The sequence below is a fragment of the Nerophis lumbriciformis genome, linkage group LG30 (assembly GCF_033978685.3).
Source record: "Nerophis lumbriciformis linkage group LG30, RoL_Nlum_v2.1, whole genome shotgun sequence".
Classification (NCBI taxonomy): Eukaryota; Metazoa; Chordata; class Actinopteri; order Syngnathiformes; family Syngnathidae; genus Nerophis; species Nerophis lumbriciformis.
In genome coordinates this window covers 15,593,434-15,616,965 of record NC_084577.2, presented here as the reverse complement: position 1 = coordinate 15,616,965, position 23,532 = coordinate 15,593,434, and the positions used below count along the sequence as shown (strand labels likewise).

Genomic DNA, 23,532 nt, shown 5'->3' with positions numbered 1-23,532 from the left:
TAAATAACAATTGAAATGTGGGTGGTTGATGAGCCTTTTGTGTGCCTGTGGGTCACTATAGCTCTCTAAGGCCATTTAGGAATGCAGCTGTATCTGGTTGTATGTTGACTTCTGTCTGTGCTTTCTTACTTGATTTATTATTAATATAATAATAATAATAATAATGGATTAGATTTTATATCGCACTTTTCTATTATTAGATACTCAAAGCGCTCACAGAGAAGTGGGAACCCATCATTCATTCACACCTAACTATTATTATTATTATTAACATAATTATCGTTATTATTACATTTTTTATGATAAATATTATTTATATATATTTTACATTTTGACTACCACATTCACCCAGTGTTGATAAATATTATTTTTATATTTTACTCGGCACATTTGATGTATGTTTGACAACTTGTTCCAAGGATGTGTCTAAAAAACAATGATCAAATAAATGTATTAGAAAAAAGGCAAATGTGATGCATAAGTGAAATTAATACACTGCCATATGCTAAAAATGAGCAAAATATGTAAATATTACATGTTGTTATTATTATAACGTGCCTGTTACTGCAATACATATATACTTACAGCTTGTATATAAAAACGATTATGGATGTTTGTAGATGTTTATTATAGCGCTTTATCGGCCGAATAGAACAAATCCAATTATTTCTATTGTTAGCTGACTTTTTGCTAGCCTTTATTTATAATAAAGAATACATATAAAATTGAAAAAACATGTGTTCTTTTCTCACATAAAGATTGTGAATTATAGATTAATTTTCTAAAAAAAGTAAAGCAATTCCCCTTTTAAATAAGCTCTGCTTCTTACTACTCATTTTCAGACATGTTAGAATGTGAAATAATAAACATGTGATGTATAGATTACAGAACTGTATGCATGTTCAAAATAAACTAATACCAATAAAAACAAAAAATACATGAATTATGGCGACTAGAACAAATTACCACTCCACTTCAACTTCAATTAGTACATTCCTTTCCAATAAATAGGTCAGTGTTTTTCATACCTACCATTGCTCTCTGTTTAATTTACCCAAATCAAGCCTTTTTTGCAACATTCCGCACTACAATATAATAAAAGTATGAATAATCTGTGCTGATATTGGTATCAGCCCATACTCAAGACTCCAATATCGGTATCGTATCATAATTGAAAAAGTTGTAACATGAAAAAGTGTTTCTAACTCGTGCACTAATGTGTAACATTTATTTCATGATTCTGTATATAGTATATATTCGGTGCTCAGTGGTTTTATTTCTCTCATCATTGTGTTGCAGGTCAAGGATCAAAACAATTCACGATAGGATATCCTTAGCCGGCATCAACCAGCTGCCCAGTGTACATCAGATTGCGAAAGTAAGATACATAAAAGCCATTCTTCCATACTTTGTCTTTACACCAGCGCTGTATATCATACTTACTCACTACACATCAAAGTAAAAGCAGATGTGCTTTATGATGTCTTATGTTGCAGCTTCTGTGTGAAGATGCTACAGGACTGAAGTTCAGCCCGGTTCTTTACCCTCGAGTAAGTTCACTGTAAAGTCACAGAATCCAATTCACATGAGTCAGCCGTCAATGTACTGTAAACCAAGGGTGTCCAAACTTTTCCCACTGAGTGCCGCACTCTGAAAAATCAAAGCATGCGGTGGCCATTTTGATATTTTTCATTATCAAAACCAATACTAAGTATATGTATATATATATTGTTTAAAGCAACAAACACAACAGTAATTTCTGTTTGTCCGACGTTATCATAGTATATAGTAATTTTTTTTCTCCTTCTATTCACTACTTTTGTTTCACCTCTCTTTTTGAAATGTAGCTGTTCTGTGCCATTTATGTTGCGATATGTATAAGTTGCCGCACGTCGTCATGTTTCAACATTCTGTGTATGTGTTTGAGGCTAGCAGTTAGCACTTTGAGTAGCTGTAATGTCGTGACTAAAACAGCTCGTTGAGACGACAACCGCATCCCTTCTTTTATTGTTACATCGACACATGACACTCCAAGACATCATTTTGTTTTTGCTAGTCTTGTTTTAAAGCAACAAACACAACAGTCATTTCTGCTTGTCCAATGTTATCGCGGTATATAGTTACATTTTTTCCTTTTGTTCACTACTTTTGTTTCACCTCTCTTTTTGAAATGTAGCTGTTCTGTGCCATTTATGTTGCGATATGTATAAGTTGCTGCACGTCGTCATGTTTCAACATTCTGTGTATGTGTTTGAGGCTAGCAGTTAGCACTTTGAGTAGCTGTAATGTCGTGACTAAAACAGCTTGTTGAGACGACAACGCATCCCTTCTTTTATTGTTACATCGACACATGACACTCCAAGACATCATTTTGTTTTTGCTAGTCTTGTTTTAAAGCAACAAACACAACAGTCATTTCTGCTTGTTCAACGTTATCGCGGTATATAGTTGTTTTTTTTTCCTTTTGTTCACTACTTTTGTTTCACCTCTCTTTTTGAAATGTAGCTGTTCTGTGCCATTTATGTTGCGATGTGTATAAGTTGCTGCACGTCTTCATGTTTCATCATTCTGTGTATGCGTTTGAGGCTAGCAGTTATCATTTGGAGTAGCTGTAATGTCGTGACTAAAACAGCTTGTTGAGATGACAACCGCATCCCTTCTTTTATTGTTACATCGACACATGGCATTCCAAAACATAATTTTGTTTTTACTAGTCTTGTTTTAAAGCAGGGATCGGGAACCTTTTTGGCAGAGAGAGCCATGAAAGCCAAATATTTTAAAATGTATTTCCGTGAGAGCCATATAATATTTTTAAACTAAATGCGTGCATTTTTAAGTAAGACCAACATTTTTAGAGTATAATAAGTCTCTTATTCGTTTTAATAGCATTGTTATTCTGAAGCTAACCAATAATAAATAAAATATTTCTTACCATTAATGCGACTTCTTGAACAGGTGTGGGAGAAAACAGATGGATGGTTTAAAATGCATGAGAATGTTTTATATTTTGAACGTTATTTTTAACACTGTGATTGCCAGCGGGATTATTAATTACTTATCGTGTTAAGCAATGTCAGCTAAGATTTATCTGAGAGCCAGATGCAGTCATCAAAAGAGCCACATCTGGTTCGAGAGCCATAGGTTCCCTACCCCTGTTTTAAAGCAACAAACACAACAGTAATTTTTGCTTGTCCAATGTTATCGCGGTATATAGTTACATTTTTTTCCTTTTGTTCACTACTTTTGTTTCACCTCTCTTTTTGAAATGTAGCTGTTCTGTGCCATTTATGTTGCGATATGTATAAATTGCTGCACGTCGTCATGTTTCAACATTCTGTGTATGTGTTTGAGGCTAGCAGTTAGCACTTTGAGTAGCTGTAATGTCGTGACTAAAACAGCTTGTTGAGACGACAACGCATCCCTTCTTTTATTGTTACATCGACACATGACACTCCAAGACATCATTTTGTTTTTGCTAGTCTTGTTTTAAAGCAACAAACACAACAGTCATTTCTGCTTGTCCAACATTATCGCGGTATGTAGTTACATTTTTTTCCTTTTGTTCACTACTTTTGTTTCACCTCTCTTTTTGAAATGTAGCTGGTCTGTGTCATTTATGTTGCGATATGTATAAGTTGCCGCACGTCGTCATGTTTCAACATTCTGTGTATGTGTTTGAGGCTAGCAGTTAGCACTTTGAGTAGCTGTAATGTCGTGACTAAAACAGCTCGTTGAGACGACAACCGCATCCCTTCCTTTATTGTTACATCGACACATGGCATTCCAAAACATAATTTTGTTTGTGCTATTCTCGTTTTAAAGCAACGAACACAACAATAAATAACGCTTCTTCTTACCATGAATTGATTACATGGACCCCGACTTAAACAAATTGAAAAACTTATTCGGGTGTTACCATTTAGTGGTCAATTGTACGGAATATGTACTGAATTGTGCAATCTACTAATAAAAGTTTCAATCAATCAATCAATCAAAAAAAACATGTTCAGTGGGGGGAGACAACAGCAAGACAATCGCTTCATTCCGAGATTTTTATATTTAATCCTACCTCTGTCACCAAAGTATAGCTGACATCAAAGACATGCACAGTAAGTATAAATCTAACCTGAATTTCAGAAAATGTGTTTTATGGGGCTACAATCCGAATGACATTCGGCATAAATCAGAATGAAATTTTGATCGGAACGTGTGTGATCGGGTCAGAATATTCCGAATGGGGTGTTTACATGAAGCATTTTTATTCCGGTAAGGCTTTTAATCCGATTAAATGTGTCCATGTGCACATAGCTATTGAGATTGGCAGAGTGTTAGCAAGGTAGAAGGTTTATGAGGGATATAATACAAAATGTCTGTGAGGTATGTCAAATCGGAAATAATTCAAAAGTTAATGACAGGGCTGGATTTAGTGAGAGGTGGAAATCAGGCAGATAATTTAGTACATGGAGACTCTAAATTATAGTATTTAAGCATTCCAAACATGACATGATAAATATAGTGCAAGTATGAAACGCATATCGTTTACAGCAAGGGTGGCCAAAGTGTGGCCCGGGGGCCATTTGCGGCCCGCAGCTGATGTTTTAATGGCCCGCAGCACAAAATATAAACACTATTAAAAAAAAAAGTGGAAAATAAGTGTACTGTAGCGAGAAAAAGTTGCAATGTTGTGTCTGATAACACAAAGCTACCATGGAGGCTGTTTTTTTTCTTAAAAACTGTCATAGCTCCAAAAATATAATGAATCAAAATCAATGTTATTGTGAATTATTGACCTATTCAAAGCTCTAATCACTTCACAGCAAATATAAGTTTTTACAATATTTTTTGAGGAACATACATATTTTGTATGTTTGATATATGAAAAAAATTACATATTTTTATATATATAAAAATATGTATATTGTATATGTAATATGTACTGTGCAATCTACTAATAAAAGTTTCAATCAATCAAGGGATGCAGTCGTCATCTTAACGAGCTGTTTTAGTCACAACATTACAGCTACTCCATGTGCTAACTGCTAGCCTCAAACACATGCACAGAATGTTGAAACATGACAACGTGCGGCAACTTATACATATCGCAACATAAATGGCACAGAACAGTTAGATTTCAAAAAGAGAGGTAAAACAAAAGTAGTGAACAGAAGGAAAAAATGTCAACTATATACCGCGATAATGTCGGACAAGCAGAAATGCAAAAAGCCGTGTTTGTTTACAGTGGAAGTCGACTGCTTCTTCAGCACATGCAGTGAGCAATAACATAACTTTCCGTTCATGTTATGTTCTGCGCTTGTGTAAGTAAAATATTCCGATTTAAGATGTGATACATGAAAATGCACGTCATAATCAGATCTTATTTTTCAGGGTCACATTCTAATCCGAATGATGATCAGATAAATACATTGTGTCCATGTACACCTGGCTAAAGAGTGCATTGTTCCAAGGGATTGATGGTGGACATGGTGGATTTGCTTAGTTCATTCCTGTGTGGGGCTGGTGAACGGCAATGACGGCGTTCCCCTTTGGGCCGCCACCTCAGGCAGGGAAACGTACCATCTGTGTTTCGGTGTGCAAGAGGCTTCCTCAAGATCACTGGGCTCGCTGGGGATTGTGAGAGTTGGTCACATGTCGGCCTGACGCAACAAGAGCCAACTAAATCTACCCTGGAGACACGTTGAAGCGGACAACAACATGTTTTCTACAGCTAAACACTTGAGGCGTGAGGAGTAATAGTTCTTCTTGTTGCACAGGGCTCTCAGTTGATTGTAGCTTACGACGAGCACGAGGTCAACAACACCTTCAAATTCGGTGTGATCTACCAAAAATTCGGACAGGTAAGCGTTTTGCACAAACCAGCCCAGCGTTATTTGACCTTGTTTATAAACTGAAGTGTCACTGATACTCCTCTTCTCCCTGCAGACGTCAGAGGAAGAGTTGTTTGGGAACAGCGAAGAGACTCCAGCTTTCAAGGAGTTTCTCAGTATACTCGGTGACAACATTGAACTTCATGACTTTAAAGGGTGAGATGCGATAGAAAGCACTTGAATTAAATGCTTGGAAAATAGAGAGACCATATAAAACTCAAATACCACTTTAAAGAAGTAACGAATGAGTGAAGATTAAAAGAAATTGAGAGAGTGGTACGGTGAAACAAACTTTATTGGCCATAAACAACAAAGTTCCCGTTTGACCTTCATGTTCAAGTCCTACAAGAACGTGGACCTTGAATAAGTACAGTAGTCAGAGCATTGCAATAATTCTCAGTTTTCATAAGCAAAGTGATTAATCATGTTTTGCTGAGGCTGTTTTGGGTCTATATTTAGATGTTTTGTAGGTATGTTCAAACAGTTACGCACAAATTGTTGTGAGAAGGAGGTAATCGTGCTGCAAAGACGGACAACGGAGAGAGAATACTCCATCCGCATGTTTGACCAGTAAGAACTAGAACAGTGGTTCTTAACCTGGGTTCGATTGAACCCTAGGGGTTCGGTGAGTCGGCCTCAGGGGTCGGCAGAGGTCAAAACACACCCGACTCATCGTGTAAACACAAACTTCTCCCTATCGGCGTATTACGGATACGGCAACAGCTGACTGGTTTGCAGGTGTGTAATTTGTTGTGAGTTTATGCAATGTGTTGGTTTTGTTCTTTGAACAAGGTGATGTTCAAGCACGGTTCATTTTATGCACCAGTAAAAAAACATGGTAACACTTTAGTATGGGGAACATATTCACCATTAATTAGTTGCTTATTAACATGCAAATTAGTAACCTATTGGCTCTTAACTAGTCATTATTAAGTACTTATTAATGCCTTATTCGGCATGACCTTATTATAACCCTAACCCTCTAACCCTGACCCGAACCCTGACCAAATAACTCTAAATTAAGTCTTTGTTACTTAGAATATGTTCCCCATACTAAAGTGTTACCAAAAACATATAACTTTGTCTTGAATTTGAAAAAAAAAAAACATTTTATTTTTCACTAAAGAAGGGTTCGGTGAATGCACATATGAAACTGGTGGGGTGCATGTTTCATGAGGGGGGGTTCCCTCAATCATCAGGAGATTTCTCCTGATGATTGAGGGAACCCCCCCTCATGAAACAGGCCTGTAGAGATGAAATAGTCTTGTGATTTTTTTCCCACACATACATATATTGCGCTCTACTACGGTATCGAGCACTATTTTTTGGATAACCTTATTAAGACATATACATATATATATATATATATATGTGTATATATATATATATATATATGTATGAATTACTTGACTTGGTGAATTCTAGCTGTCAATATACTCCTCCCCTTTTAACCACGCCCCCAACCACGCCCCGCCCCACCCCCGACCACGCCTTCACCCCCCACCCCCCACCTCCCGAAATTGGAGGTCTCAAGGTTGGCAAGTATGGATCTTCGTAGATAAGGCTCACAGTATCCGTGTTTCCAGAGTGTTACTGAACGCAGCACACTGCTATATAAGTTTAACAAAACATCCATCCATCCATCCATTTTCTTCCACTTGTCCCTTTTTGAGGTTGCGGGGGGGCGCTGAAGCCTATCTCAGCTGCATCCGGGCGGAAGGCGGGGTACACCCTAGACAAGTCGCCACCTCATCACAGGGCCAACACAGATAGACAGACAACATTCACACTCACATTCACACACTAGGGCCAATTTAGTGTTGCCAATCAACCTATCCCCAGGTGCATGTCTTCGGACATGCACCTGGGGACAAAACAATCAATGGTAGTATAGCTGTTGTGTATTCACAGTTTGAAATCACAGAACTTTAACAGCCAGAACGCTACAATTATTAAGAATTAATAAAATAGACTACTTGTGTGGAGTTTGCATGTTCTCCCCGTGACTGCGTGGGTTCCCTCCGGGTACTCCGGTTTCCTCCCACTTCCAAAGACATGCACCTGGGGATAAGTTGATTGGCAACACTAAATTGGCCCTAGTGTGTGGATGTGAGTGTGAATGTTGTCTGTCTATCTGTGTTGGCCCTGCGATGAGGTGGCGACTTGTCCAGGGTGTACCCCGCCTTCCGCCCGATTGTAGCTGAGATAGGCTCCGGCGCCCCCCGCGACCCCAAAAGGGAATAAGCGGTAGGAAATGGATGGATGGACTTTAACTTGTTTGGTAATCTTCTTGGCAGTGTCGACAACGCTGTCGCTACTTCCTGAATGTTTCAAACCATATATCGCTTGTCCATAACTTTCTTTGGACTCACATTGAGCAAGAAAAACTAAAAAATTGTTGTTAAAAAAAGGCTAAAAACTTTTACAAGGGCACACAATGTAGCACTTAGCACAGTGGCTATCAAATAAGCAGCATAGTTTAATAAGCCCGCCCACAATGAATGTGCTCCCGGGCACAAAATAGCCGTGCTGCAAGGCACTCAATGGGTCATCGTAAATCGAAGTTCCACTTTACTTTGGTCATGCAGTGTACAGGAATTAAACTAATTTTGCTTTAGCAACCAAACTGAAAATGATGATGACCGACATGCCCTTTTTGTGTCATTGCAGATTTCGCGGAGGGCTAGATGTGTCCCACGGACAGACAGGGACAGAATCTGTATACACGGTTTTCAGACAGAGAGAGATCATGTTCCACGTGTCAACCAAGCTCCCTTTCACCGATGGGGACATCCAGCAGGTTGTTGGCTCTGGTCTTGACCTTGTTATTCTTACCGCATCACCTCCGCACATCAATCTGTGTGAGAAGCAATATGCTCTCCTCTGCCCTCTCAGCTTCAGAGGAAAAGGCACATAGGAAATGACATTGTTGCAGCCGTTTTCCAGGAAGAACCAACGCCTTTTGTTCCTGACATAATTGCATCCAACTTTCTGCACGCTTATGTGCTAATCCAAGCTGAGAACCCGTGTACAGAAAACACAATATACAAGGTTAATAGTACTGTCTTCTCACATTTCTGTCTTGATTTATGTCTCCATTAGTGTGTGATTGGATGTCCTTTTATCTCAACAGGTATCTGTCACTGCGAGGGAGGATGTCCCTCCTTTTGGACCCCTTCTCCCAAACCCAGCTGTCTTCAAAAAGGTGAGATAAAGGTCGATACAAACTAGTGTTGTAACGATACCAATATTTTGGTACCGGTACTAAAATGATTTTGATACTTTTCGGTACTTTTCTAAATAAAGGGGACCACAAAAAAATGGCATTATAGGCTTTATTTTAACAAAAAATCTTGAGGTACATTAAACATATGTTTCTTATGGCAGTTAAATCCTTAAAGGGGAACATTATCACAATTTCAGAAGGGTTAAAACCATTATAAATCAGTTTTCAGTGGCTTGTTTTATTTTTCGAAGTTTTTTTCAAAATTTTACCCATCACGCAATATCCCTAAAAAAAGCTTCAAAGTGCCTGATTTTAACCATCGTTATATACACCCGTTCATTTTCCTGTGACGTCACACAGTGATGCCAATACAAACAAACATGGCGGATAGAACAGCAAGGTATAGCGACATTAGCTCGGATTCAGACTCGGATTTCAGCGGTTTAAGCGATTCAACAGATTACGCATGTATTGAAACGGATGGTTGTAGTGTGGAGGCAGGTAGCGAAAACGAAATTGAAGAAGAAACTGAAGCTATTGAGCCATATCGGTTTGAACCGTATGCAAGCGAAACCGACGAAAACGACACGACAGCCAGCGACACGGGAGAAATAATGTAAATAATTCAATGTATATAATCTGATGATTAACTTGTGTTATGACTGTATTATGCTGATAGTATATATTTATACCATGAATTGATTAACGTGGACCCCGACTTAAACAAGTTGAAAAACATATTCGGGTGTTACCATTTAGTGGTCAATTGTACGGAATATGTACTGTACTGTGCAATCTACTAATAAAAGTCTCAATCAATCAATCAGCTAATGGAGAGCTTATAAGTGAAGATCTCATTTTCAACTTTTGTAACACCTCAAAATGGCTAAAACCTTCAGATAAACAAACGCAGTAGAGATTGGATGGTTAAGTAAGGTCCTCAGATCAAACCTTCTCGCGTAGTGCTGAGAAGACGATCAACCTTGGCTATCAAGAGGAGGTTAACATCGTAACAAGGATTCCGTAGATCAGAGCTGGGCAAATATTGACTTGGGGGCAGTGACGTGCAGTCACTAGAGACAGGTGAGGCGGGGCCTCACCTGCCATCATGGAAAGAAAAAAAATTTAAAAAGAAAAAAAAAAAATTAAATTGTTGTATGTATCCAGTGATTATACTATAAAGTTATTTTCCATTTAACTTCACCAGTTTTAGATTGTTTTTATTCAAAATCGCTGAATTTTCACATTTGCCGTTCAAATACTGAGAAGAGACGGTGCGGTGATCAGCAGCCAGTTGAGGCACGTCACTCAGTGCCTCAACATGGATTCTGGACTCGACTAACTGCTGGCCTGCTGTGCATTGAGACTGTATTGCTATATGAACTATATTATACATTTCCATAGTTTAGTTAGCTGAGGTATATAATGTACAGTGTATTTTGTCAACAACTGTATGTTTGTAACGTATTTCTTGTGCTGAGCGATCATAAAACGGCTGCAAAAGACGCACTGGCTGAGGCTCGCTTCCTGCACCCTCGCCGTAGAAATGTTATATCAACTAAAGCCCACACTTAAACTTTCCACGTGCAAGATTGAATCTATTTAAAAAAATTATTTCATAAGAAGCCAAAAAGTGAAAAAACAATAATGTTCGTGTTGGAGGAGTTGTGAATGACTGCAGGGACACAACATTAGGTACACCTGCAGACTGCAGGTGTATCTAATTCACAACTCCTCCAACATGAACATTATTGTTTTTGCACTTTTTGGCTTCTTATTAAATAACTTTTGTAACCTATTTTCATGGGCTTTCCTCTTTGTGATGTTAAGTTCCTGTTATGCGCTGTTATACAGTATATGCCTTGAGCTCTTATTTTGAAGGCGCTAAGAGCGGAAGTGATGTCACGTTGCGGAGGTTTTTGAAAGAAGGTAAATAAAGCGGTCCTCGTGTAAACTGGAGCCTCCATGTTTGTTATTTTGTAGTTTCATACAGTATAGGCGACATTTATAAACCCTCGGTTACACTTTTTTAAATAGATTCAATCTTGCACGTGGAAAGTTTAAGTGAGGGCTTTAGTTGCGGCGCATGGACTTAATTTCTAAGTAAAGGTAAAACCATAATAACGTTTTATTTATTAAATGTGCTTTTTTGTGTGCTACAGTTTGTATGTGTAAAGTTAAAGTTAAGTTAAAGTACCAATGATTGTCACACACACACTAGGTGTAATGAAATTTGTCATCTGCATTTGACCCATCCTGGGAATAATTTTTGGTGATTTAACCCCCAATTCCAACCCTTGATGCTGAGTGCCAAGCAGGGAGGTAATGGGTCTCATTTTTATAGTCTTTGGTTTGACTCGGCCGGGGTTTGAACTCACAACCTACCGATCTCAAGGCGGACAGTCTACCCACTAGGCCAGTGGTTCTCAACCTTTTTTCAGTGATGTACCCCCTGTGAACATTTTTTTAATTCAAGTACCCCCTAATCAGAGCAAAGCATTTTTGGTTGAAAAAAAGAGATAAAGAAGTACAATACAGCACTATGTCATCAGTTTCTGATTTATTAAATTGTATAACAGTGCAAAATATTGCTCATTTGTAGTGGTCTTTCTTGAACTATTTGGAAAAAAAGATATACAAAACACTAAAAACTTGTTGAAAAATAAACAAGTGATTCAATTATAAATAAAGATTTCTACACATAGAAGTAATCATCAACTTAAAGTGCCCTTTTTGGAGATTGTAATAGAGATCCATCTGGATTCATGAACTTAATTCTAAACATTTATTTTGTTGAAGTATTATTCAATAAATATATTTATAAAGGATTTTTGAATTGTTGCTATTTTTAGAATTTTTTTTAAAAATCTCACGTACCCCTTGGCATACCTTCAAGTACCCCCAGGCAGTGCCGGCCCAAGCCTCCATGGGGCCCTGAGCAAAATTTGATTTTGGGGCCCTCTATTTCTGCCAATAATATTGATTGTTGATCATTCACACACCTACTATAAACTCATTGCGGCTCTGGCAGTGTTGTTTACATTATCCTATTGTCAGCCTGGCATGTCTTTACAAATGACATGTCATTTATAAAGATATGGGGGTGGCCCAGTTAAGAACATAAATAATACCAATGAATGAACGAATGATGTCCAGAGTGCCACATATGGTTCCTAATCTTAAAATGTAGAAAACATTCAGCTACAAGAGTGGCCTGGGGTTGAACAGTCCAAGTGATAAAGCTTTGTATTTACAGTAAAAGTGTCATCTTGTCTCATCAGTCTTGTACATATTAGTCTTTAATTACTAGTTTATATTTTTAGTTAATTGTTCATATTTACTGTTTACTTTGTACAAAGAGAGCGCAGTCTACTGAAGTTAAATTCCATGTGTGTTAAACATAACTGGACAATAAAAGCTGATTCTGATTCACTTTATTATTTTTGGTAACAAAAACCTGAAACAGCAATGTGCAAAAATGTTGACCTAAAATTGTGTTTTTGTACAATAATATATCTTTGATCATTTAGAAATCATCAGTCAGACTCATACATGAAAAAAAAAAAAAAAAGAAGAATTTTTTGTTAATTGCTTTTGGGGGCCCCCTGGTGGCCGCGGGGACCTAAGCAAGCGCTTAGTACGCTAATGCCTTGGGCCAGCTCTGCCCCCAGGGGTATGCGTACCCCCATTTGAGAACCACTGCACTAGGCCACTGAGTAAGGCGTATAAACGGAATGGAATTGTACAGTTTTCTACTGAATGGGACACCCGAATTCCAGTTGGCTGTAATCATCCCTTTAAGGTCCTTTTCGTGAGCTCAAGCATTTCCTGTGTCTTGAAAACTGTTTTTTTACTGTTCATGCATCAGGCGGCGCTATTTCTAGCACCTTGTTATGTACGGTCCACTGCGCCCCGATTCTCCAGCCCGTTGGTTAATTTGCCAAACATGCCCTCACTTATCTTGGCTCTGGACGCCGTCGTCTGTCCGAGTGTGGGCTGGCCACTCCGTGCTTGCCGCAACATGTTTTGCATTATGGTGATACCGTAGCAAATTAAAATTCCTGCAACCCAATTTGCGCAGAACCTATCGGGCATCGGGCCATAATTATTTGGGGTAATGACTGCTCTCTTTCTTTACTCTCCAGGGCCCAGAGTTTCGGGACTTCCTGCTGACAAAGCTGATCAATGCAGAAAATGCTTGCTACAAATCTGACAAGTTTGCCAAACTAGAGGTGACACGTGCAGACACACTTTATTTACCAAACCGGCCGTTATTGAATATGTGTATGTACATCTCGTATCAGGGTCGAACGCGAGCTGCTCTGCTGGACAACCTGCACGATGAACTCCACAGACAAAGTCAGGCCACTCTGGGTCTCAGCCAGGCGGAGGAGGAGGACAAGCTGGAGAACGGAGGACACGGGGGTCTGCTGGAGTCATTTAAGGTGAACATTGTGTGTTCTTCTCCCACTGTGACTTTTATTTTGGCGGCGGAATTATGTTGTAGGACAAGTTGCTATTACAGCATGGGTGTTTTGTGCTGTGTAGGCTAAGTAAATGTCAACAACAAATCACACTTGGTAGCAAAGATGCTCAGGTAGGCCTGCTATGATGATGCTCTTTTGATGCTAAGGCAGGGGTGTCAAACTCATTTTAGCCCAGGGGCCGCAAAATAAAGACAACTTCAGATTGTTTTCTTTTTCTTACTTTGGCCAAAAATACAAACCCCGTTCCATATAAGTTGGGAAATTGCGTTAGATGTAAATATAAACGGAATACACAGATTTGCAAATCCTTTTCAACCCATATTCAATTGAATGCACTACAAAGACAACATATTTGATGTTCAAACTCATAAACTTTTTTTTTTTTTGCAAATAATAATTAACTTAGAATTTCATGGCTGCAACACGTGCCAAAGTAGTTGGGAAAGGGCATGTTCACCACTGTGTTACATCACCTTTTCTTTTAACAACACTCAGTAAACGTTTGGGAACTGAGGAGACACATTTTTTAAGCTTCTCAGGTGGAATTCTTTCCCATTCTTGCTTGATGTACAGCTTAAGTTGTTCAACAGTCCGGGGTCTCCATTGTGGTATTTTAGGCTTCATAATGCGCCACATATTTTCAATGGGAGACAGGTCTGGACTACAGTCAGGCCAGTCTAGTACCTGCACTCTTTTACTATGAAGCCACGTTGATGTAGCACGTGGCTTGGCATTGTCTTGCTGAAATAAGCAGGGGCGTCCATGGTAACGTTGCTTGGATGGCAACATATGTTGCTCCAAAACCTGTATGTACCTTTCAGCATTAATGGCGCCTTCACAGATGTGTAAGTTACCCATGTTTTGGGCACTAATACACCCCCATACCATCACACATGCTGGCTTTTCCACTTTGTGCCTATAACAATCTGGATGGTTCTTCTCCTCTTTGGTCCGGAGGACACGACGTCCACAGTTTCCAAAAACAATTTGAAATGTGGACTTTGCAGACCACAGAACACTTTTCCACTTTGTATCAGTCCATCTTAGATGAGCTCAGGCCCAGCGAAGCCGACGGCGTTTCTGGGTGTTGTTGATAAACGGTTTTCGCCTTGCATAGGAGAGTTTTAACTTGCACTTACAGATGTAGCGACCAACTGTAGTTACTGACCGTGGGTTTCTGAAGTGTTCCTGAGCCCATGTGGTGATATCCTTTACACACTGATGTCGCTTGTTGATGCAGTACAGCCTGAGGGATCGAAGGTCACGGGCTTAGCTGCTTACGTGCAGTGATTTCTCCAGATTTGCTGAACCCTTTGATGATATTACGGACCGTAGATGGTGAAATCCCTAAATTCCTTGCAATTTGCTGGTTGAGAAAGGTTTTTCTTCAACTGTTCAACAATTTGCTCACGCATTTGTTGACAAAGTGGTGACCCTCGCTCCATCCTTGTTTTTGAATGACTGAGCATTTCATGGAATCTACTTTTATACCCAATCATGGCACCCACCTGTTCCCAATTTGACTGTTCACCTGTGGGATGTTCCAAATAAGGGTTTGATGAGCATTCCTCAACTTTATCAGTATTTATTGCCACCTTTCCCAACTTCTTTGTCACGTGTTGCTGGCATCAAATTCTAAAGTTAATGATTATTTGCAACAACAAAAAACAGTTTATCAGTGTGTCTTTGTCTTTGTAGCATATTCAACTGAATATGGGTTGAAAATGATTCGCAAATCATTGTATTCCGTTTATATTTACATCTAACACAATTTCCCAACTCATATGGAAACGGGGTTTGTAGAACAAACACATTCTGAAAAGATTACAATACAAATATAGAAAAAAAATACCGGCAGCGGTGAAGTTTAGATCCATGAAGCAAAGAAGAAAGTGAATGAATGTTTATAACTGAATACATTTACATATGCATACAAATGTGTTTTCTTTTCTATTGTTTTTTTTTTATGAATAAAATAGCGTTTATGACAGCCTTTTTCCAAAACACAATATAGAATGTGAGATAAAATTGGATAAAATTGCTATGGTATGAAAAGGGGTAGGATTAAATAAGCTCTGCTTCGTCTTACTCCTTTTCGGGCGCGCTGTTATGAAACGACTGGAATTTTGTGATGCATTACATTATTAAACACCTACTCAGTGGCCTAGTGGTTAGAGTGTCCGCCCTGAGATCGGTAGGTTGTGAGTTCAAACCCCGGCCGAGTCATACCAAAGACTATAAAAAAATGGGACCCATAACCTCCCTGCTTGGCACTCAGCATCAAGGGTTGGAATTGGGGGTTAAATCACCAAAATGATTCCCGGGCGCGGCCACCGCTGCTGCCCACTGCTCCCCTCACCTCCCAGGGGGTGATCAAGGGTGATGGGTCAAATGCAGAGAATAATCTAGCCACACCTAGTGTGTGTGTGACAATCATTGGTACTTTAACTTTAACTTTAACTTTAATTATTGTATCGTATGCATGTTCGAAAATAACTAAAACTGAACTGAACTGAAGATATAACAGGATAATGCATACATGTATCAATTGTTTCCAAAACGGTTACAAAAAAGTGGGACCCCAAAAATGTCCTGTCGGCACCCCATTTTTATGACTTGATGGGGTCCCTGGGAACCCATTTTGAAAATTGGTGCGTGCAAAACAGCAGCAGGCGGCTGTGGCCTGCGGGCCGGTTCTAATACTAATCAAATATCATCCCGGGGGCCATAGATAACCCTAACCCTGTACTAAGGGAACCAGAATACATCTCCCACATCATTACATCATAACTTCCATCCAAAACCCGTCACATAAAGTCAGACAAGGCAACAGTTTTTCCATCCTCCAGTGTCCCAATAATCCACACTCTCAATTTCTAGACTGGCTGGTGTCACAACCACTGGGGTCTTCTCTTCAAGTTTCAACTTTACTGTTGCGATGCTTTCCTGCAACAAGTGCTTGTTTGATTCACTAAATGTTCCAGTGAGTATCGGGATTGTTTCAATGTAACCGAGCCCAACCAGAGTGGCTGTGCAAGTGTGTGCATTGGTATACCCATTGCCGACCTCCCTATACGCAGATCATGCGTCGTGCCTATGACACTGGGATCCGTGGGGGGGGCCCCCGTTTTGGCCAAATAAGCTCATGTAAAAAAATCAATGAATGAATGACATATGAAATTTTAGCACAGACGTGTTCATAGCCAACCTGAGAAGAATATACACCCCTTCCAAATTCCCTCATGGATACCTGTTGATTGCTGACTTTGTTTTGGACTAATATCCCGGTCGTCTCCATAGCAACCTGTTGTGTTATTGCGACAACACTATGCAGAACGCGGTGCAAGCGACGTCTTAGGCCAGGGGTCAGCAACCCAAAATGTTGAAAGAGCCATATTGGACCAAAAATACAAAAAACTAATCTGTCTGGAGCCGCAGAAAATGAAAAGTCTTATATAAGTCTTATAATGAAGGCAACACATGACGTAAGTGTCTATATTAGCTATATTAGCCTACTATCAAAATGACTATGTGTCGCAGGCTGAACCAAATCTTCATTGACAGAAATGTTAAAATTTACAACATTAGAAACCATTAGTAAGTCAGAGGCTACTCAGAAGGTGAGATAACTCCTGGAAATTACTGGCTTTTAATGACCAAAGGTATAGATGTGTGTGTCCAAGTTAAAGGAAACGGCAGGCTGTCTTCTTTTAATAGATTTTTTACAATCTTTGGCAAGTTAGGTAATATTTGCTGTGGTCTGGAACAACATGGCACACAAACAACTATCTGAAATGCAGCCAGTATTACATACAGATAATGTGTCGTGAGACATACAAAACTAAATTGTATGCAAAGAGGATAAAAGTAAAGGATATTAAATGAGCTCAAATATACCTACAGATGAGGCATAATGATACAATATACCATACCATACCATACCAACTTTATTTATAAAGCCCTTTAAAGACAAGCACAGTTGAAAAACAAAGGGCTGTCCACCACAAAGAAATAGAGGCAAAGGACAGACTAAAAAATAACATTTAAAACAGAAATAAAAATACACATTTAAAAAGCAAATATAAATTACCCTAAGAACAGTTTGTTAGATAAAAACAGTTTAAAAGTTAAAAACAGTTGAAAAAGTTAAAAGCTAAAATATGTACATACAGCTAGCCTAAATAGCATGTTAGCATCGATTAGCTTGCAGTCATGCACTGACCAAATATGCCTGATTAGCATTACACACAAGTCAATAACATCAACAAAGTTCACCTTTGTGCATTCACGCACAGTATAAAACTTTTGGTGGACAAAATTAGACAAAGGAGTGGAAGATTTTACATGTAAACAAACTGTGCATCACAGTTCACAAGAAGTTCAAGAACCGCCAAAATTAGTAGGATAAAATGATGTTCACCAAATACTCTCATCAGTGCAGCATACACACAAACATGTTAAACAGTGGGCTTTTTAACAATTGGGAAGGTTTGTGTCATGTTTGTCCTCAAACAAAAAACATACTAAAACAAAAAAAATATTTTTTTCCCCATCTTTTTCCTTTTTCAATCCTTTTTTAAAAAAAATGCTCCAGGGAGCCACTAGGGTGGCACGAAAGAGCCGCATGCGGCTCGAGAGCCGCGGGTTGCTGACCCCCGTCTTATGCTTACGGACGAACACATGTACCCTGCCCACATCCCACGCATTCGCCGCTTCACCAACCGACGCCGACCCCCGAGCTGCGTCGTTTCCGCCATCTGTAGCAGAAAAGAGAAGTGGCAGGTCAACTGGTCTAAACGGGGTTCCATTAAAAAAAGCTTGAGAACATAGATGAGTTTTAAGTTGGGACTTAAATGCTTCTACTGAGGTAGCATCTCTAACTATTCCAGAACCCGAATAAAAAACGCTTTAGAGTAGGGATGTCCGATAATGGCTTTTTGCCGATAGCCGATATTGTCCAACTCTTTAATTACCGATACCGATATCAACCGATATATACAGTCGTGGAATTAACACATTATTTTGCCTAATTTGGACAACCAGGTATGGTGAAGATAAGGTCCTTTTTTTTAAAATTAATAAAATAAAATAAGATAAATAAATTAAAAACCTTTTCTTGAATAAAAAAGAAAGTAAAACAATATAAAAACAGTTACATAGAAACTAGTAATTAATGAAAATTTGTAAAATGAACTGTTAAAGGTTAGTACTATTAGTGGACCAGCAGCACGCACAATCATGTGTGCTTACGGACTGTATCCCTTGCGTGGTCGGTAGTAGTGGGTTTCAGTAGGCCTTTAAAATTCATTCTGGACCTCTGATTTCACTTTGTCGTCATATTTTTTGTCCGTATGGATGTGAAATGGTCTTAAATTATTTTCAAGATGGTCTTAAAAAAAAGTCTTAAAAAGTCTTAAATTTGACATGTTGAAACCTGCAGAGTTTCCGGACCAAACATATGGTACAAAAACATCAGCAAGATAAGATGGTTCTAAACCGTTTAACATTTTGTACGTAAGTAATAAAACCTTAAAATCACATCTGAAGTGTACCAGGAGCCAGTGCAGGTGGGCCAGTATAGGCGTAATATGATCCAACTTTAGTCTAGCAGCCGCATTTTGTCCCAATTTGTCTTTTAACGCTGGACATAGGGAGACCCGCAAATAATATGTTACAGTAATCAAGACAAGACGTAACGACGTAATGAGAAATTAACTATAAATTAAAATAAAGTAAAACTCACCCTTACAGAGAGGCTTAAAAGGTATAAAATGCTCAAATAAATAAGTGTGGTTTTGTTTGAGCTCCAAATTGCACCACTTTTGCAGTATTTGATTGTAAATGCTCCATGTCACTGTTTTTTTTTCATGTTTTTGTTTTTGACAAGCATCACTCTCCTTCACAGGCACTCTGGACAACCGCGTTGCGATTTTCGGAGACTTTTCCAGCGGCCGCTTTTCTCATTGCTTCACTGGCTATGGCAATTTGTCTTCAGTTGATGCTTGACTCAAAATGAATAAATATTTTTAATATGCTTCTGTTTGACTTTTGTGTCGTTAAAAATCTTTTTAATTCATGAACATAATATATTCTACTGAAATTGGTTACGAATTATCCTGTTTTACGGCGGACTATTTTTTATCACCGAAAAATATAAATGTTTTAAGATATTTTTTGCAGTATTGTTTGCTGTGGTCTGGAACAACATGGCACACAAAAATCGCCAATATTCTCCTTGGGAACATTTTTCAACCTGAGTTAGTTCCAAAAAGAAGCTTCAGGAAGGAGGCGGTGGCCGACCTTACAGTAAAGCAGTTTGATTGGCGACTGTGCTACTGGGTTGTGGGTAGCACAGTTGTCTAAATATCTAAAATGAACAATTCCCAAACACTGGGCCGCAGCAGGTGACGTGACCCAAAATATATGTAATTAATATAATAATGCATCAATTGGTTGCAAATAGTACACACTTAACCATTCAAACAGTACATATACTTTTTGTGACATTTTTCTAATATAAAAATATTTACCCAAACTGGATAAAGGTTGGGAAACACTAAAAATCATGAAACTGTGAGTTTTGTGGGGAATACTGCCCTCTTGTGGTCATTACCGGCTGATAAAATGTACCTGAAATCCATGTTGACCTAATTGGTCCAGTATATACTAGTAACATGCACATCCTGTTCTTGTTTTTAGAGAGCCATGCGGGTGAGAAGTCACTCAATGGAGACAATGGTGGGGTCTCACCGCCTCAGGAGCCCCGGGGGTGGAGGCGGGGTCCCGGCCAGTTTAAGTGGCGGAGCAATGCCACAGAGCACCAGTGAATGCACAAAGAGCACCTACAATGTGAGCTTAGGGATGCACGGCAACATGTTTGGCATTATTTCCTCAATTTGAAACCCTCTATCGTCAGCCTCCTGCGTTGTCGACCAAATCTTCGCTAAAGAGCCCCGTGAAAAGGCGATCGGGACTTTTCCCTCGTCTCCACTCCAGCATCGAGAGTCCGTCGGACAAATGCGCTCCTCGCAGGTTAGTGATCTCTGCCCAAACGCCCGCTGTCATTTTGTTTAATTACATCAAGCCTTAAATGTGTTATTTTGTACAGTGATCAAAAGTCCACAGATACCTGCCCCTTGTCCCAAGAAGGGAGGTCAGAGACGTCGTCCAACCCCAGCTCACCTGAGATCTGTCCTAACAAAGAGAGGTGAGAGACGACTGATAGTTTTTCCGGCAAGATAAAAACGAATGTATAGTCTGTCAATAGATATGCTTCCTTTTACAGGCCTTTTGTGAAACTCAAGGACGGAGGGAACGGCCGACCGAACATCTCTCGATCGTCGTCGAGCACCAGCAGCTTCAGCAGCATTACAGGAGATACGGAAGCTTTGGAGGAATTAGAGACGGTGGGTTTCAGTACGGCATGTGGATAAACTGGCATGATGGAAGGCTTGTGGTGGTGACACAGGCTTTTTCTGTGTGGAGTGCGAATGTAATGATAAACGCAGTGGCGGGCAGTGCGTTTCCCACCTAGGCCTTAAATGATGCCCGACCTCAATGATTACCTCTCAAAATACCATACTTTGTCACCACATGACCATTGCTGGAGAAATACTATACAGAAACACATTTACTGGCCATTGAAGCACATCAACAGAGTACAAAACTGGTTATTTTCTGGCGCATTTAAAAATCTATTAAAACGCATCAGCAATTAAAACATATCTTGTGTGGTACTGTCAAAATTAAGATTGCAAAAAATGTATTAAAAGTGAAAATATTAAATATTTGAACTCACAATTTGTAGCACCCATTCGAAGCCAGTGGAACCCCTCGTCGTTGGCTTATTCGAGTGGAAATGGCGAGCATTTCCCCATTTCATCGCCAGAACAGCTGAGCTAGCTTCCTAGGTTGGCCAACATCGTCTCACAAGATGTAGTTTCTCTTTAAATATCCTTCTTGAAAATGGCCTTGCAAAAATATACAGTAGCTGCCAGCTAATCAACGTTTCATTCTCCTTCTCTGCTATCCCGGTCTGGCTACGGCGCAACACTTCCCGCTTCCAGCTAAATTGAAACTTGTGAATGGATACTCACTTTGGAATGACAAGTGAGTATCCAATCACAGTCTCGTTAACATCAGGCTGCTGTCAACAACTTGTGATCTGATTGGCTATCGCAACTGTCTATCAACTGTGTGTTCTCAAATTCATCCGCTAATGGTCCCGATGAGTTCCAATCACAGGACGCGTAAAAGTCACGTTCAACCTTAGGCCAACTAGAAGGCCTTAAACAACTCGTGATCTGATTGGCTATCGCAATTGTCTATCAACTGTATGTCCCCGTTTACTTACAGTGCACGAACACCCGTATTGTTGATTCTGAAGGCCCCTGGCAGATTTCGTACAGCATGGCAACATAAGCTAGCTGAATTCTGATTGGATACAAACTAAAACTAAAAACAACAGCGCTGGAAGGAGCATTATATGACATGAAGAGAATATGAATCATTTTAGATATTTAGGGAAAGTAGATAAAAAGATTATTTTATCTTTAATTATGATCATGATTTCTGGTTATGTTAGGCCAGCAGAGAAAGAGCCTTGCTGGCTCTGACGGCACACCACTGGATAAATGGTGATAATGATAACTGCGGGGAAATCACCGTTTTAAATTGAAATTATTGAAAAAACGTGATTGATAACTGCACTTTGATGAACTCACAGATTTACTGCCACTGGTTTGCTAACTTAAATGCTAACATGAAAACGTTTTTCCATTAAGAAATGACATACCCCAATCTAAACGTATACAAACACATTGCTTTCTAAGCAACTAAGATATTCCATTGTGCACATTTACTCAGAGGAATATCAGACCTAGTTTTTACGGTGCGTTCAAAGATGGCTGAACGGAGTTGGACGCCACAATGCCCGCCAGAAATAATAAATAATTTGATTAAAATTTTTGGAGTGACGATTTGATTCAACGGGATCTTCAATTCAAAGTGGTTCTTGCAATATGTTATTTGGTATAATAAAACCTTTTTAAAACATGGTACATGTAACAGTAGCTTTGTCTGGCTGCTGACTTTTGATGTATACGCACAGCTCAGAGATGGCCTAAAAATCAAAAATACATTTTTGAAAAAAGAATATCTATTTAGAATTGTGATAAATAAGAATTGCTATTCGGATGTGAATACATTTCTTTTATATGCCACCTTTAGTTTAATGGTGTATATATATATATATATATATATATATATATATATATATATATAGATAGATATAGATATAGATATAGATATATCAGTGACGTGCGGTGAGGTTGATGGCTGGTGAGGCACTGACTTCATCACAGTCAGATTTACAAACATATGAACCCTAAAGAGTATCTTATTCACCATTTGATTGGCAGCAGTTAACGGGTTATGTTTAAAAGCTCATACCAGCATTCTTCCCTGCTTGGCACTCAGCATCAAAGGTTGGAATTGGGGGTTAAATCACCAAGCCGCTGCTGCCCACTGCTCCCCTCACCTCTCAGGGGGTGATCAAGGGTGATGGGTCAAATGCAGAGGACAAATTTCATTACATCTAGTGTGTGTGTGACAATCATTGGTACTTTAACTTAACTTTAACTTTACACATACAAACTGTATCACACACAAAAGCACATTTAATAAAAAAAAACATTATTATGGTCTTACCTTTACTTATACATTAAGTCCATGCGCCGCAACTAAAGCCCTCACTTAAACTTTCCACGTGCAAGATTGAATCTATTTAAAAAAGCGTAACCGAGGGTTTATAAATGTTGCCTATACTGTATGAAACTACAAAATAACAAACACGGAGGCTCCAGTTTACACGAGGACCACTTTATTTACCTTCTTTCAAAAACCTCCGCTCCACTCCGTGTCATCACTTCCGCTC

At 39.1% G+C, this 23,532-nt stretch overlaps 1 protein-coding gene across 14 annotated transcripts in view; it reads left to right on the top strand.

The window, feature by feature from the left end:
- The window catches only part of rap1gap2a (RAP1 GTPase activating protein 2a), a 293,355-nt gene that overhangs the window by 263,284 nt on the left and 6,539 nt on the right, over positions 1 to 23,532 (top strand). For all 14 annotated transcript variants that reach the window (XM_061925637.1, XM_061925638.1, XM_061925636.1 and 11 more), the window contains 13 exons: positions 1,300 to 1,378; positions 1,497 to 1,550; positions 5,772 to 5,855; positions 5,941 to 6,041; positions 8,556 to 8,685; positions 8,781 to 8,936; positions 9,019 to 9,090; positions 13,257 to 13,343; positions 13,416 to 13,556; positions 20,298 to 20,447; positions 20,515 to 20,630; positions 20,707 to 20,805; positions 20,884 to 21,004. In XM_061925637.1, the coding sequence (XP_061781621.1) occupies positions 1,300 to 1,378; positions 1,497 to 1,550; positions 5,772 to 5,855; positions 5,941 to 6,041; positions 8,556 to 8,685; positions 8,781 to 8,936; positions 9,019 to 9,090; positions 13,257 to 13,343; positions 13,416 to 13,556; positions 20,298 to 20,447; positions 20,515 to 20,630; positions 20,707 to 20,805; positions 20,884 to 21,004 (1,390 nt within the window). The remainder of the gene's footprint in view (positions 1 to 1,299; positions 1,379 to 1,496; positions 1,551 to 5,771; positions 5,856 to 5,940; positions 6,042 to 8,555; positions 8,686 to 8,780; positions 8,937 to 9,018; positions 9,091 to 13,256; positions 13,344 to 13,415; positions 13,557 to 20,297; positions 20,448 to 20,514; positions 20,631 to 20,706; positions 20,806 to 20,883; positions 21,005 to 23,532) is intronic.